Genomic DNA, 15,117 nt, shown 5'->3' on the forward strand with positions numbered 1-15,117 from the left:
ATAGATGGATGATGGATAGATAGGCAGGTGGATAGAAGGGTGGGTAATCGGATGAATGGATTATGGTTGCATGATGGATAATAGATGATGGATGGATGAGTAGTTAGACAGATGGACAATGAATAGATGATGGATACATAGGTGGGTGGATGGACAGATAGATAACAGAGCTATGTATGTGCATATTGCTTATGTTAATGCAAACCCAGTAAGACGTTTTCTCAAAATATTATCTCTGTCCTAAGAATCTCTGCATTGACTATTCTTATCTAGTTGGCTATACATTAATGACTTGCTCATTATATGCCTTACTAGTATTAACTTAAGAGATATGAAGTGCTAATAGTAGTCTCAAGGTTATACAATGAAGTCAGAATGACTTAGACTTACTGCACCTGACTGAACACAGCTTTAGTAACAGAAAGATCTCTCTGTATAGTGCGTATGTTTCTGAGGAGCTACTTGAACAAGCCCTTCAACGTTGTCTCTGGGCTGAGAACCAGATGAGCAGGTTCTTCCTCAGCCTGGCACGGTCTGGCTTGTTCCTGAGGGCACCAGCTTATTTCCGCCACTCCTCTTCAACCACCCCTCATTCTGGGGAAGCCGTGGCTTGGTGCTGGGATAGTCAAATGCCGAGGAAATCGAGTTCTTGCTGGCTTTGGCAGAATCATTATTGCACGCCGCGTTGAGAGGCCAGGGAGCATTCCAGAATTCTGTGCAGATGGCAAAGTAAAACAGACCCACACTGCTAAGGCACACTCTGCATCACCGTCTTTCTGCAGTTGTGCATTCATGCTTCCAAATATTAGGCAACAGCTTCCCAAAATATCCAGTTTGAGGGCTTTCAAGGAAGGAGAGGCTGAGAGAATCAATTCCTAATGGAATATGTGAGGAAACAAAGACCAACTAAGATTTTGCAAGGCAGTTTAATGTGACCCAAGCCTTTACCAAACACAGCGATGGACAATGTGTTACCTTCCTCAGGGGCTGTGCAGACTGCCTCGCTGCAGTCGCCGGCGAGTATGTGCAGTTCGGGAATTCCTGTCTGTGCTTAGGACTTGCACTCTTCTCGTGCAATGTTTGGGGGAAAATAGATTGTTCATGGTTTATGCTTTTCCTTTAGCTTTGAAAGAACCTGTTGGTTTTGACCCTCACACAATCTGTTCTGTTACAACTGATGGGGGAGGCAAAACCCCAGGGATCCCTGTTCCATCAGCACAGCCAAGGACTGTGGTTAGCTACATACAGCGGAAACCCTGTGCTCCCGAAGGACCGAGGGCCATTATGCTGCATTTTCTATTGCACAGTTTGGGTGTCACAGTGCTTACATACTAATGAATTAAACAAATAAATAATGACATTTAGAAATAGAAGTCTTTGCCTAAAAATCAGGACTGAAGCTATTTCTTGAAACTTTGATATTTCGCCTGATGGCCTCTCAGCTCTGGGGCAATGAGCAGCAAACTCAGAACTGAGCCACCCCTCCTCACACTGGACATGGGGTGACCAGCTGCGCAGACCATGGGGTCATCTGAAGGCTGCACTCCCTCTGGACCGTGGGCTGCTCTATTCCTGAAGACACTTGGCTGGCCTCATCCATACTCCATGTGCACCCCATATGTGCACAGCAAACTCTGGGAGCCAGCATCCAGCAGGGTGCAACTGTGCTCCCCCCTCCTGCCCACCTGTCTGCATGCAAGACCAACTCCATTGCCTAGGGCCAATGCCAGGCCCTGAGCCTTCCCACTGCAGCCAAGTCCTGGATCACAAGCTGGCCTCCTGCTCCAAAGCCTTGCTGGAGACGGCACTCCTGCAACGTCTCTGCTCAACAGAGATGTCTGCAGAACAGAAGACTGATTTTCACTTTGTTTGGCTGAGAATGAATGCAAGCTGAGCAGCAGCAGGCAGTTCTGACAGGGCAAGTCATGAAGACAAGCACACCTTGCCCGGTGTTCAGCTATGCTTCACATAACCTACCTGCCTCATGGGCCCTCCTGTCTCCCAGCCTAAGCAGCACCTCATTTCTGAATGGTGCATCACACACACAGGCTGTAGGCGACTGAGTGCTGATGCCCACCTGGTCCCTCCCCTTCAGGTGGGCAAGCTGAGGCTGCTGGAGTTTAGGCAATCTGCCCAAGGTCTTCTAGCAAGTCGACAAAGGCAGACTCGAAGCCAAGTGCCTCTGAGCCAGGTTCCATCCATCCAGGCAACATTCACTCACTCCTCCTCAGCAAACCCAGACACCAGGTTGCCGAACTGACTAGTTCCTGCCCCCAAGGAGCCTCCTGCTGACTGGGAAGGATGGAGACCCAAATCTTGTCAGTAAAGCGTCATTACCAGGAACCACAGTCTCACAGGAGCGTAGTTCCTGAGCTCTGCAGTTGTGCACCGTTCCCCAGTCACCCGCAGGATCTCACCAGAGCTGCTCCTGGAAAGAAGAGCCGACTGGGCTGCTTTTACCAGTGCAAACCCACCCACAGTGGAAGGAAGAGTGCTTCCTCCTCACAGCAGTGAGACACCTGTGAAAGGCACAGGTTGCCATGCACTTCCCACCTCCACGTGGCTCCGTCCTGAGCTCTGCAGTCCTGCCATAGGCCTCACTTGGGAGGAAGAATTAAAAGGCTCAGAGAGAGCAATCGTGGGGCCTGGGCCCACAGAGGGCTCCTGGGAGCAGACTCCAGGTTGGCTGTAACAGGGCTATGCCTGGGCTCCTTGGTGTGCAGCAGGGAAACCAAGGACTCTTAGGAAAGTGAGCTACCCTCTCCTCCCCAGGTGCAGTTTCCTTTCACACTAGGAGTGGGAGCGCCCAGCCCGTGCCACCAAGCAGAGCATGGGCTTCGCTCAGTGAAAGGTGCCGCCTCTTCCTCCAGAAGAATCACCTGCATATCATAATGACACCTCTTCCCGCTACCTCATCTTCAGTCTAAAGACAGGACTGGGCGGTTCCAACGTCCTGCCACAGTGCCTTGACACTCTTGGTTCCCTGTCTCTGGCCCCCGGGCCACCCCTTTGCAGCTTCAGCAGGATCCAGAGGCGGGAGGTGGAGAGACCTACACTTGCTCTGGGAAGCTTTCCACAACCAGGTACTCTGCTCCACCTTGCTCCATGACCCTCCAGCAAATCCTGAGCCCAGCTGCCACGGCAGCGGTGTCACCAGAAGCATGGGTGTACAATAGCAGTGCACCACGTTGCAAACGCAACCCCACTTACCAAGACCCTCCTGCAGGTGCCTCACTCATAGAGCATAGAGCACAGGCCCTGCCATTGTTGATCCACACCGCCCAGGCACACACATCAGGTGATGCGGGGCTCTGCGATCAATGTTGTCCACAGAGACAGCAGGAAGCATCAACCCAGGGGGTGAGGCCATTTTTCTCCCCTCCCCTACCCCTGCTTCCTATGTAACATCTCCCCGGATCTGCCAATGCACAGAGACAAGGCTAGGGGCAAATAACACTGTTCTTCTCTGGGAAGCCAAAGGGTACTTTCTGAAGCCGTAACCCCCAGGGATCATCTCCCACATGGAGGGTGGTCTGAGGAGAGGAAATGTGCTGGGTGCAGGCATGTCCCCAGGCCTGTGCAGTAGGAGAGCCTGGTGAAAAGGGCCTGGGGGGAGAATTTCTGCAGCTGTGTCCCCCGTGACCATTGTGAAGAATGAGAGCACTGCACTTATCAAGCTAGTGAATCCCACAGATGAGAAACAAGACTGCCCTGTGCACGCCAAGAGCCGTGAGGGCTGATCACAGCATAAGCCTGTCCCCTGGGGATGCCCCAGCTGACCCCACGCCTCATGCACTGCAGGGCTCATCCAGAGAACTGACCCCAGGCACCCTCTGCGACTCCAGGGCTCTCAGCATGTTCTCCTTCTGTGTTGCCCACCCCAGTACTGCCCACCTGGCCGGGATCCTGCAGGAAGCAGCCCCCGCATCTGCAGCCCTGCCTGGGACAGCCAAGATTAGATTATAAGATCATAACTGTGGCCGCTGTGTCTGCTAGCATAACTCCAGCAGCAAGCTAATGCCATTTTAATGGTCTCTAATGATGTAATAAGAAATAATGGGATTTATTTGACAGCTACATAACCATTAACAAAACATATTAAGCATAACTACTACTTCCGTAACAATGCAGACAATGTCTGCACGTGCCAGCTCACGTGCCCCTTTCCTGGGACTGAAACCATGAACAGTTCTGAGGCTGTGCTCTTACAGGCAGCACCAGGCACCCAGGGTGCTGCTGCTCTTCCTCCAAGATGCCCTTGAGGCACAGCCCGGGCCTGAACCCCTCCCCAGAGCATCCATCACTACTGGGCCCAGGGGATTCTCAGGACATTCAGGTAAGGCTCGTATGTTCCAAAGGGCAAAGCTACCTGTATACACAGGACCCACAACAAGACCCAGGGAGGCATGGCTCCACCAAGCCAGAACCGGGGACTGGGGAGGAGGCTTTGAAGCAGCAAGGATCAGGATGAGGACCGTGAGGAGCTGGGGACGCGAGCAAAGGCTGCAGGGAGGACGCTGGCCAGGAGCTGCAGACCATGCCCCAAGGTCCTGGGCAGGGTGGTGCTCAGGCTGACTTCTGGGGAAGAGGGGCCCTGCACTGAGCAGGGAGGAGGCCTGGAAGTGGAAGCAGCAGGGGCTCAGCCACTCCTCGCTCCCCAGAGAGGCAGGCAGCTGTACCCAGAACCCGAGCGGATGCAAGGGCTGTCCGTGGGAGGATCCAGAGGAGCAGTGGACCGACACTCAGACCCCGAGCGGCAGAAGCACGTCAGCTCTGCAGCCCAACTCACCTCCTTCCCCGAGCATGGCCTCCCAACCTGCCACTTCTCACTTCTCAGGCTAGTGGGACCATGTGGGCTACTCGGAGAATCTCCTACAAGCGGCTCATGTGGTGGCCAGCCACACTACCCCCCACTGAACCCTGAGAATACAGTGGTTCTGCTCCCAGGGTCCACCTCACAAACCAGCACTGTTCCAGTAGCAGTGTCCAACCGGCAAGGTGGCCTCCCCCCAGCCTCCTTCCATTATGATGCAAGTTATTGACTGACCAGAGAGAGCAACAAACTCTTGCAGACCACAGAAGCCCCTGGGCACATGGCCGCCACTCCCTGTGGCTGCACAGCGGCCCCAGAAGGGCCTCACTGAAGACAGATGAGGAGCACACAGTGAACAGGCCTCGGTGGGCCTGGGTGAGCTCTGTTCTAGGGTCTCAGGAGCCATTCCTTCCCCCTGAGCTTAGGAAGCATCAGCCACATCACCTCCGCCAGGAGTGCTGTCCACCCGAGGCCCCTGTAGCCGGCCTTTCCTCCTGCCCATGCTCACCTTCAGCAACAAGGCCACTGAGCAACAGGCACTCACCCACCCAGGCTCCTGCTCGTCCATCAGCCTCTGGACCTGGACAGCAACAGATGGCCTCTGCGGACTGGAGCCCAGGCCCACCCAGGGCATCTGGGTAAGGAGGGAAGGCTGAGGGCAATCAGGGGCAGTAAGCCCTCAGGGTTTCATAGGCCATTTTAGCACACTGTGTCCACTGTGTGGTCACCAGGGAACTATCGCCCGCAGGGGATAAGGAGACAACCAGCACGAGCAGATGCACCTCGGAGAGCCCGACAGACAGGAACCGGGCACCCACGTGTCTGGGACCAGGGATCCCTGGCTGATCACCTGTCCTCACCCAGGTGAATCCCGTGTTCTCCACTCCATCTCATGCCTGGCCTGTATGTCCACGGCCCTCTGCAGGCTCCTGAAGTCTTCAGACCACACAGGGGTCACATCGCACCACACACACACACACACACACACACACAGATGAGTACAGGCAGGCCTTCACTTCAGTCCTCACCTCCACTCCATGGGTCCTGACCTCTTTTTGCAAGGCCCCCTCCCACCCTCCTCCCAGTCATGGGGTGGACTCCGCACGAGCACCCAGCCTACATGGTGCCAGCCTGTGTCCAGGCTTCTCTCATGCACACCCTCTCTCCAGCACCTACATAGTACAAGCCCAGGACAGGAACTGCCACTCTCCTGCTTCCTGGGCACCTGCTCCTTCCCCCAGGAGAAGGGTGCTGATCACCTCAGTGCCTCAAGTCCAAGGCCACCCCTAGGGAAGCTTCCAGAGGTTGGCAGGGCCCTGCCAGTTGCTCAGTGCATGTAGGCAAAGGGTTCATGGGTGTAGGCCTCCCCAGGGCCCTTGTGTGCAGTGGAGCAGGCAGGATGCCACGGACCCAGGGACAGCAGGTGCACAAAGCAGGCACTGGCCTTGGGTACGCTGCCCTCAGGATGAGGATTCTCACAATTCAGCCCAGGATTCAGCTGCACTTGGAAAACTTACCACAGCCTGCTAGAACTTTTGTCTTCTACAGAATTTCTGACATAATAAACAAGAACCCCAGACGCACAGCTCTTTCCCTCATAAACCCATTTCTGAGGCTGAACTAAGGCGAGCTCAGGCTCAGCCGACAGGTCCAGCCTCACATACTTACTCGATATCTTCAAAGATGCTGGGCGGCACCTTCAGGAGGTGGGCGACATCCCCCATCAGCTGCTTCCCCTTCTCCAGGTTCAGGGGGCTGTGGAGGGAGAGGGGCATCGTCAGCAAGGGTGATGGGAAGCCAGGGTCCCCAGGGAGCTGCCTCGGCTGGCTGTTCCGGATGTGCCCATTCTTGGGGCTGGGACCAGGTGGCTCCTCAGTCATGATGAGCCACCTGAATTTTCCAGCACTGAGACAGACAATGAGGTGCCGATGGAATGGCCAGTAAGCGTAACGGGTCCACGATGCCACCTCTGGCTCATCTCAGCCTTCGAGAAAAACGTGATAGAGAGTGCAGGCAGGGGGAGGCAGAGGAGGGAGGAGGAGGAGATGTGAAAAGCAGACGGTGGGATGGGCGTGAAGTGCTCAGAGCAAGCAGCTATTCACACGGATCCACTGTTGAGGTGAAGGACAATCCCAGTGAAGGGTCTTTAAACTCCACCTGGGTAGACACAAATGGGGGACAAGAGGGACGTGCCACGAGCTGCACCCCATTACAGGGCAGGGACCACCCAGGATGCTGCGGCTGCACACGGCCTGATGAAAAGTAAGGGAGGCCTACACCCATGGACCCTTTGCCTACATGCACTGAGCAACTGGCAGGGCCCTGTTACTTGCCACTCTCTGCTCCCGTTACGAATCCTGACGCCAGGACTCAGGGTCCCCAGTCCCCACGGCCTGGGCCCCTGTGAGTGCTGCTGTGAGGGAGGATCAATGCACAGTGCCACGGCAGCAAGGTTTCTGCCCTCACTCCCCCCACTCAGTGTCGGGGAGGAACACAGCTCTCAACCTGGAGGCCAGGCCCTGCCTTCAGGGCTCCCTGTGGGAGACACAGGAGACAAAGACCTTAACAAAGGAAGAAGCAGCTGGTGGTTGTGGGCTGCACCACCAGGAGTCATCCTTCTGTGAAATCCTAGGCCAGATACTGGGCCTCATCAGGAAACAGGTGGCCGCAGATTTAATCAGTGAAGAGGACGCTGAGCACGGGCCCTAGTCCAACACTGGTGCCTTGTAGAAAGTGGGAAATGGACACAGGGCCAGAGCACAGCCTGGGACACAGTGTCCCTGCACCACCGGCACCCTGATCTGGACTTCCAGGACAGAACTGTGCATGTTGCTGTGGCACTCCGTGTCTCAAGCAAACCAACACATGTGTCACCTGGCAACAGGTTCTGTGGGCGGAGCATGGAGGGGTGGGCAGAGAGCTACTTAGAAGGGCTCAGAGAAGGACCCTCCAAGGGGGCCATGTCTGCCAGCCATCAGGCAGTTGGAACAGCACGTGCAGAGCTGGATGTCACTGGGACTTCTCCAAAACTAGGGAGGGTCCCAGGTGCAGGGGCCAAACAGGCATCACAGCCACCCAGGGGGTGACAACTGGTGAACACCGGGTGTATGGGGAGATGCTGAGGCATCCTGGCAAGACTGGCTGGTCAGAGAAGGACATGGGAGACAGAGAAGTGTGGCAGTCCACACAGTGGGCCCAGAGTCCAGGTAGCGCAGCCCGGATGCACACCAGGAGTTGGTCAAGACAGAGTGTGGAAGCCGCAGGCTCGACAGAGTCGGGTCCTTCCGACTCTTAGGGCCAGAGGGTGAGAGGTAACCCCAATAGAGAGAGAGGAGAGCAGCCAGCCAGGCAGGAAGTGAGCCCAGCCTGGACCCCAAGGGCGTGAAGTCAGCTTTTCATCACTGGCAAAAAGACCTGACAAGAACGATTTTAGAAGAGGAAACATTTGTTTTGGCTCACAGTTTCAGAAGTCTCAGTTCACAGATGGCCACCTCCATGCTGGGGGACAGAGAGGTGAGGCAGGACATCATGGCAGCTCAGAACATGACAGCCAGGAAGCAGAGAGACAGCTCCTCCAGTCACACCCTCCCTGCCTACAGCCCCCGCCTAGTTAATCCACTAGTTCAGTCATTTGTGCTCTGAACCTTCTTGTATTGTCTCACACATGAGTTTGGGGGGACACCTCCTATCTAAACCATAACATCTTGCCCCTGACTCCCAAAAGCTCAAGCCCATCTCACAATGCAAAACACATTTAGCCCATTTCTGAGTCCCCACAGTCTTAACAGTCCCAGCATGGCCCAAAGGTCCACGTCCAAAGTCTCCTGAGACTCAAGGCAAACTCCTATCTGAGAGGCAAGACCAAAAGCAAGTGACATATGTCCAACACGTAAAGGCACAGAGTAAACATGCCATTCCACAAGGAGAGATCCGGTCACAGAAAGAAGGGGTGGGACCAAGCCAGACAGAAATCCCGCTGGGCAAACGCGTCCTGCGACTCCATGTCCGGCCTACGGACCGCAGGGACCTGATGCGCTCTCCACACTTGCGCAGCTACACCCTGCGCCTCTGCTGTCGCGGCCACGTGCTGCCCGGAGTTCCTCTGTGCTCACTCAATGCCTGCAGCTCTGCTCAGCAGACATCCCACAGTATGGCATCTCTTCATCTTGGGCGTCTCCCTGCAACTTCAGCTCCTTCTCACATCTGCACACATCACCCTTGGGGGGTGCCTGTGGGGACTCAAACCCTGAGGCACTGGCCTGTCCTTCCAGGCCGTCCTTTGAAATACGGGTGGAAGCCCCCGCCGTCCCCTACCTCCAGCGTCCTGCATTCCTGCAGATCCATCACCACGTGGAGGAGCCACACTCCGCCACACCAGCTCAACAGCGGCCAAACCTTCAAGGACCCACCTGCAGCAGCTTCTGGGGGTCTAGGTGGCTGAGCACAACAAAACGACTTCCTAGACCCCCACTACACGAGCGAGGATCACTCATTGTCTCTTCTCAAAGGAATTTTAATTTTACACCCTGACCTGAAGTGGGTTGGTCTTGCCAACTCCTGACCTGCACTCCACCATCTTCCCTGTGGTTTCTGGGTGAAGTGCTTAGCATTCCTACAGTGGATATGGTATGTTTAGTAGCCACAATGTCCTAAACTGGAGTTTTATTCTCATATGGCCAAACTACAAGTTTTTCAAATCTTTCTACTTACCACTCTTTTTTAAAAAAACGTATTATTTTTTATTCTAATTTGTTATATATGACAGCAGAATACATTACAATTCATATTACACATATGGAGCACAATTGTTCATGTTTCAGTGTACACAAAGTCAAGTCACACCTTTCGGGTCTTCGTACATGTGATTAGGGCCATGATGTCCATCGCATTCCACCATCTTTCCTACCCCCCTCCCCCTCCCTTCCCCTCTATGGCCTTTGCCCTACCTAAAGTTCCTCCTTTCCTCCCATGCTCCTCCCTCCATCCTCATTATGTATCAGCATCCTCATATCAGAGAAAACAGTCAGCATTTGGTTTTGGGGATTACTTTATTTCACTTACCATAATATTCTCCAACTCCATCTATTTACCTGCAAATGACATGATTTTATTCTCTTTTAATGCTGAGTAAGTAATATTCCATTATGTATATATACCACAATTTCTTTATCCATTCATCCACTGAAGGCCATCTAGTTGGTTCCACAATTTTGCTATTGTGAATTGTGCTGCTATAAACATTGATGTGGCTGTGTTAACCACAGTATGCTGTTTTTAAGTACCCTGAGTATAAACTGAGGAATGGGATGGCTGGGTCAAATGGTGGTTCCATTCCAAGTTTTTCAAGGAATCTCTATACTGCTTTGTATATTGGCTGCACCAATTTACAGTCCCACCAGCAATGTATGAGTGTGCCTTTTTCACCACATCCTCGTCAACACTTATTGTTATTTGTATTCATAATAGCTGCCATTCTGACTGGAGTGAGTATCTGTTTTGATTTGCATTTCTCCAATTGCTAGAGATGCTGAACATTTTTTCATATATTTGTTGATTGATTGTATATCCTCTTCAGTTCTGTCTGTTCAGTTCCTTGGCCCATTTTGATTGGGTTATTTGTTTTTGTTTTCGCTTTAAGATTTTTGAGTTCTTTATATATCCTGAATATTAGTGCTCTATCTGATGTGCATGTGGTAAAAATTTGCTCCCATTCTGTAGGCTCTCTTTTCATCTAAGTGATTGTTTCATTTTCTTTTTAGTTTGAATCCATACCAATTTACTGATTCTTGATTTTATTTTTTGTGCTATAGGAGTCTTCTTAAGGAAGTCGGAGCCTAATCTAACATGATAGAGATTTGGACCTACTTTTTCTTCTATTAGGCACAGGGTCTCTGGTTTAATTCCTAGGTCTTTGATCCACTTTGAGTTGAGTTTTGTGCATGGTGAGAGATGGGGGTTTAACTTCATTTTGTTGCATATGTATTTCCAATTTTCCCAGCACCATTTCTTAAAGAGGCTATCTATTCTCCAATATATGTTTTTGGTGCCTTTGTCTAATATGAGATAACTATAATTATGTGTTTGTCTCTATGTCCTCTATTCTGTACCATTGGTCTACAGGTCTATTTTGGTGCCAATACCATGCTATTTTTGTTATTAGTGCTCTATAGTACACTTTAAGGTCTGGTATACTGATGCTACCTGTTTTACTCTTCTTACTAAGGATTACTTTGGCTATTCTGGGTCTCTTATTTTTTCCAGATGAATTTCATGATTGCTTTTTCTATTTCTATGAGGAATTCATTGGAATTTTGATTGGGATTGTATTAAATCTGTATAGTGTCTTTGGTAGTATGGTCATTCTGACAATATTAATTCTGCCTATCCAAGAACTCAGGAGATTTTTCTGTCTTCTAAGGTCTTCTTTCTTTCTTTAGTGTTCTGCAGTTTTCATTGTAGAGGTATTTAACATCTTCTGTTAAGTTTATTTCCAAATATTTTATTTTTATTTTTTAAGGCTATTAATGGGAGAGTTTTCCTAGTTTCTCTTTCAGAGGATTTGTTACTGATGTACAGAAATGCCTTAGATTTATGTGTGTTTATTTCATATCCTGCTACTTTGCTGAATTCATTTATTAGTTCTAGAAGTTTTCTGGTGGAGTTTTTTGGATCTTCTAGGTACAGCAAACAGTAATAGTTTGAGTTGTTCTTTTCCTATCCATATCCATTTAATTTCTTTCATCTGTCTAATTGCTCTGGCCAGGATTTCAAAAACTATGTTAAATAGAAGTGGTGAAAGAAGGCATCCCTGCCTTGTTCCAGTTTTTAGAGGGAATGCCTTCATATTCACCCAACAAATTTAGAATTATGTTGGCCTGGGGCTTAGCATAGATAGCTTTTACAATGTTGAGGTATGTTCCTGAAATCCCTAGTTTTTCTAGTGTTTTGAACATGAAGGGGTGCTGTATTTTGTCAAATGCTTTTTCTGCATCTATTGAGATAATCACATAATTCTTATCTTTAAGTCTACTGATGTGATAAATTACATTGATTGACTTCCATATGTTGAATCGATCTTGCATCCCTGGGATGAACCCCACTTGATCGTGGTGCACTATTTTTTTGATGTACTTTTGTTTTTGATTTGCCACAATATTTTTTTAATATTTTATTTTTTAGTTGTAGTTGGACACAATATCTTTATTTTATTTATTTATTTTTATGTGGTGCTGAGGATCAAACTCAGGGCCTCACATGTGCTAGGCAAGCACTCTACTGCTGAGCCACAACCTCAGCCCCGATTTGCCAGAATTTTATTGGGAATATTTGCATCTTTGTTCTTTAGAGATATTGGTCTGTAGTTTTCTTTCTTTGATGTGTCTTTGCCTGGTTTTGGAATCAGGGTGATGTTGGCCTCACAGATGAGTTTGGAAGTGCTCCCTCTTCTTCTGTTTCATGTAATAATTTGAGGAGTATACGTATTAGTTCTTCATTAAAGGTCTTGGAGAACTCTGCTGTGTGTCCATCTGGTCCTGGGCTTTTCTTGGTTGGTAGGCTTCTGATGGTGTCTTCTGTTTCATCACTTGAAATTGATCTGTTTAAATTGTGTATATTATCCTGATTCAGTTTGGCAACTCAGATGATTCTAGATATTTGTTGATGCCTTCGATATTTTCTATTTTATTGGAGTAGAAGTTTTCATAATATTTTCTAATTATCTTCTGTATTTCTGTAGTATCCATCATATTTCCTTTTTCATCATGGATGTGAGTAATTTGAGTTTTCTCTCTCCTTCTCTTTGTTATCATGGCTAAGGGTTTGCCAATTTTATTTATTTTTTTCAAAGAACCAACTTTTTGTTTTGTCAATTTTTTCAATTGTTTCTTTTGTTTCAATTTCATTGATTTCCGTTCTGATTTTAATTATTTCCTGTCTTCTGATTTTGGTGTTGACTTGTTCTTCTTTTTCTAGGGCTTTGAGATGTAATGTTAGGTCATTTATTAACTTTTTCTTCTTTTAAGGAATTAACTCCATGCAATGAACTTTCCTCTTAGAAATGCCTTCTTTTCCTATCCGTATCCCTTTAATTTCTTAGTGTCCCAGAGATTTCGATATGTTGTATCAATGTTCTCATTCACCTCTAAGAATATTTTTAATCTCCTCCTTGATGTCTTTTGCAACCCATTGTTCATTCAGGAGCATATTATTTAGTCTCCAGGTGTTGGAGTAGCTTTTATTTTTTATTTTATCATTGATATCTAATTTCATTCCATTATGATCTGATAGAATGCAGGGTAGTAACTCTAGGTTTTTGTATTTGCTAAGAGTTGCTTTGTGGCATAACGTATGGTCTATTTTAGAGAAGGATCCATGTGCTGCTAAGAAGAACATGTATTCGCTTATTGATGGATGAAATATTCTTTATATGTCAGTTAAGTCTAAGTTATTGATTGTATTTTTGAGTCCTATAGTTTCTTTGTTCAGCTTTCGTTTGGAAGATCTATCCAAACAAAACCTCTATTTAAAGAGGTGTGTTAAAGTCACTCAGAATTATTGTGCTGTGGTCTATTTGACTCTTGAACTTGAGAAGAGTTTGATGAACACAGATGCTCCATTGTTTGGGGCAAATATATTTATAATTTTATGTCTTGTTGATGTATGCTCCCTTAAGCAGTATGAAATATCCTCTTTATCTCTTTTGATTAACCTTGGCTTGAAGTCTACTTTATTTGATATGAGGATGGAAACCCCTGTTGGCTTCTGCAGTCCATGTGAGTGAGTGGTATGATTTTTCCCAACATTTCACCTTCAGTCTGTGGATGTCTTTTCCTATGAGATGAGTCTCTTGAAGGCAGCATACTGTTGGGTCTTTTTAAAAAATCTAATCTGCCAGTCTATGTCTTTTGATTGGTAAGTTTAGTCCATTAACATTCAGGATTATTATTATTGAGACATGGTTTGCATTCTATATATTTTTGTTTATTTTTGGTATTTAACTGGACTTGATTTCTCCTTTGATTGGCTTCTCCTCTAATCTAGTTCCTCCCTTTGCAGATTTTCATTGTTGTTTTCATTTCCTCTGTGTGTAATATTTTGCCAAGAATATTCTGTAGTGTAGACTTTTTTGCTGTAAATTCATTCAACTTTTGTTTATCATGGAAGGTTTTTATTTCATCATCAAATCTGAAGCTTAATTTTGCTGGGTATAAGATTCTTCGTTGGCATCCACTTTCTTTTAGAGCTTGATATATGCTGTTCCAGGATCTCTTGGCTTTGAGGGTCTAGTTTGAAAAATCTGCTGAAATCTGAATTGGTCTTCCCCTAAATATAATCTGATTTCTTTCTCTTGCAGCCTTTAAAATTCTATCCTTATTCTGTGTGCTAGGCATTTTCATTATAATGTGCCTTGGTATAGATCTGTCATTATTTTGTACATTTGGTGTCCTATAGGCCTCTTGTATTTTATTTTTCAATTCATTCTTCATGCTTGGGAAATTTTCTGATATTTTTTCACTGAAGAGATTGTGCATTCCTTTGGTTTGAGTTTCTGAGCCTTCCTCTATCCTGATAAATCTTAGATTTGGTCTTTTGGTGGTATCCCATAATTCTTGGATGTTCTGTTCAAAGTTTCTTACCAACCTCAATGTGTGGTCAACTTATTTCAAATCTTATTTTCAAGATTGTACATTTTGTCTTCATTTTCTGAGGTTCTGTCTTCCAAGGGATTTAATCTGTTGTTGGTGATACTTTCTATTGAGTTTTTTATTTGGTTTATTGTTTCTTTCATTTCAAGGATTTGTTTATTTGTTTTTGCAGAATCTCCATCTCTTTCTTGAATAATCTTTTGCTGCCTGTATTTGCTATCTTATCTCTTTGTTGGAGTGATAGATTTTTTGCCTGTATTTGCTCACTTAGGTCATTCTTTAGTTCCCAGATCACTTTAGTTATGTACATTCTGAACCCCTCTCTGGCATCTCACCCACTGCACTATCTGTGGATTCTGTTGTTGTCGTATCTTGGTTTGACTGGGGCATTTTCCTCCTTGTTTTTTTCATGATGTCTATGTGTCTTCCTTTCTTGCAGTGTAGATCTGAAGTACTGCACCTTCTACCCTATTATCTTAGAGTGTCCCTTCAGGTTACCAATACCTCACCTTTAAGGGGGACATCAATATTTCAGCACCCAACATAACCAATATGCAACCATAAATCAATTAGGTTCTATTTTAACAGTTACAGATATGTCACTATAAACAGAAATGATGAGTTTGGTTGTCTTCTACCATATAGTCAGTAGGTTTGTAC

At 47.6% G+C, this 15,117-nt stretch overlaps 1 protein-coding gene across 3 annotated transcripts in view; it reads right to left on the reverse strand.

Moving 5' to 3' along the window:
- Positions 1–15,117, reverse strand: part of Ptprn2 (protein tyrosine phosphatase receptor type N2) — a 769,678-nt gene that overhangs the window by 437,787 nt on the left and 316,774 nt on the right. For all 3 annotated transcript variants that reach the window (XM_046427071.2, XM_058574871.1, XM_058575062.1), the window contains one exon: positions 6,482–6,568. In XM_046427071.2, the coding sequence (XP_046283027.1) occupies positions 6,482–6,568 (87 nt within the window). The remainder of the gene's footprint in view (positions 1–6,481; positions 6,569–15,117) is intronic.

Source organism: Marmota monax, unplaced genomic scaffold, assembly GCF_021218885.2.
Source record: "Marmota monax isolate L192 unplaced genomic scaffold, Marmota_monax_Labrador192_F-V1.1 WCK01_AAM20220418_F8-fsc00275, whole genome shotgun sequence".
NCBI classification, from domain to species: domain Eukaryota; kingdom Metazoa; phylum Chordata; class Mammalia; order Rodentia; family Sciuridae; genus Marmota; species Marmota monax.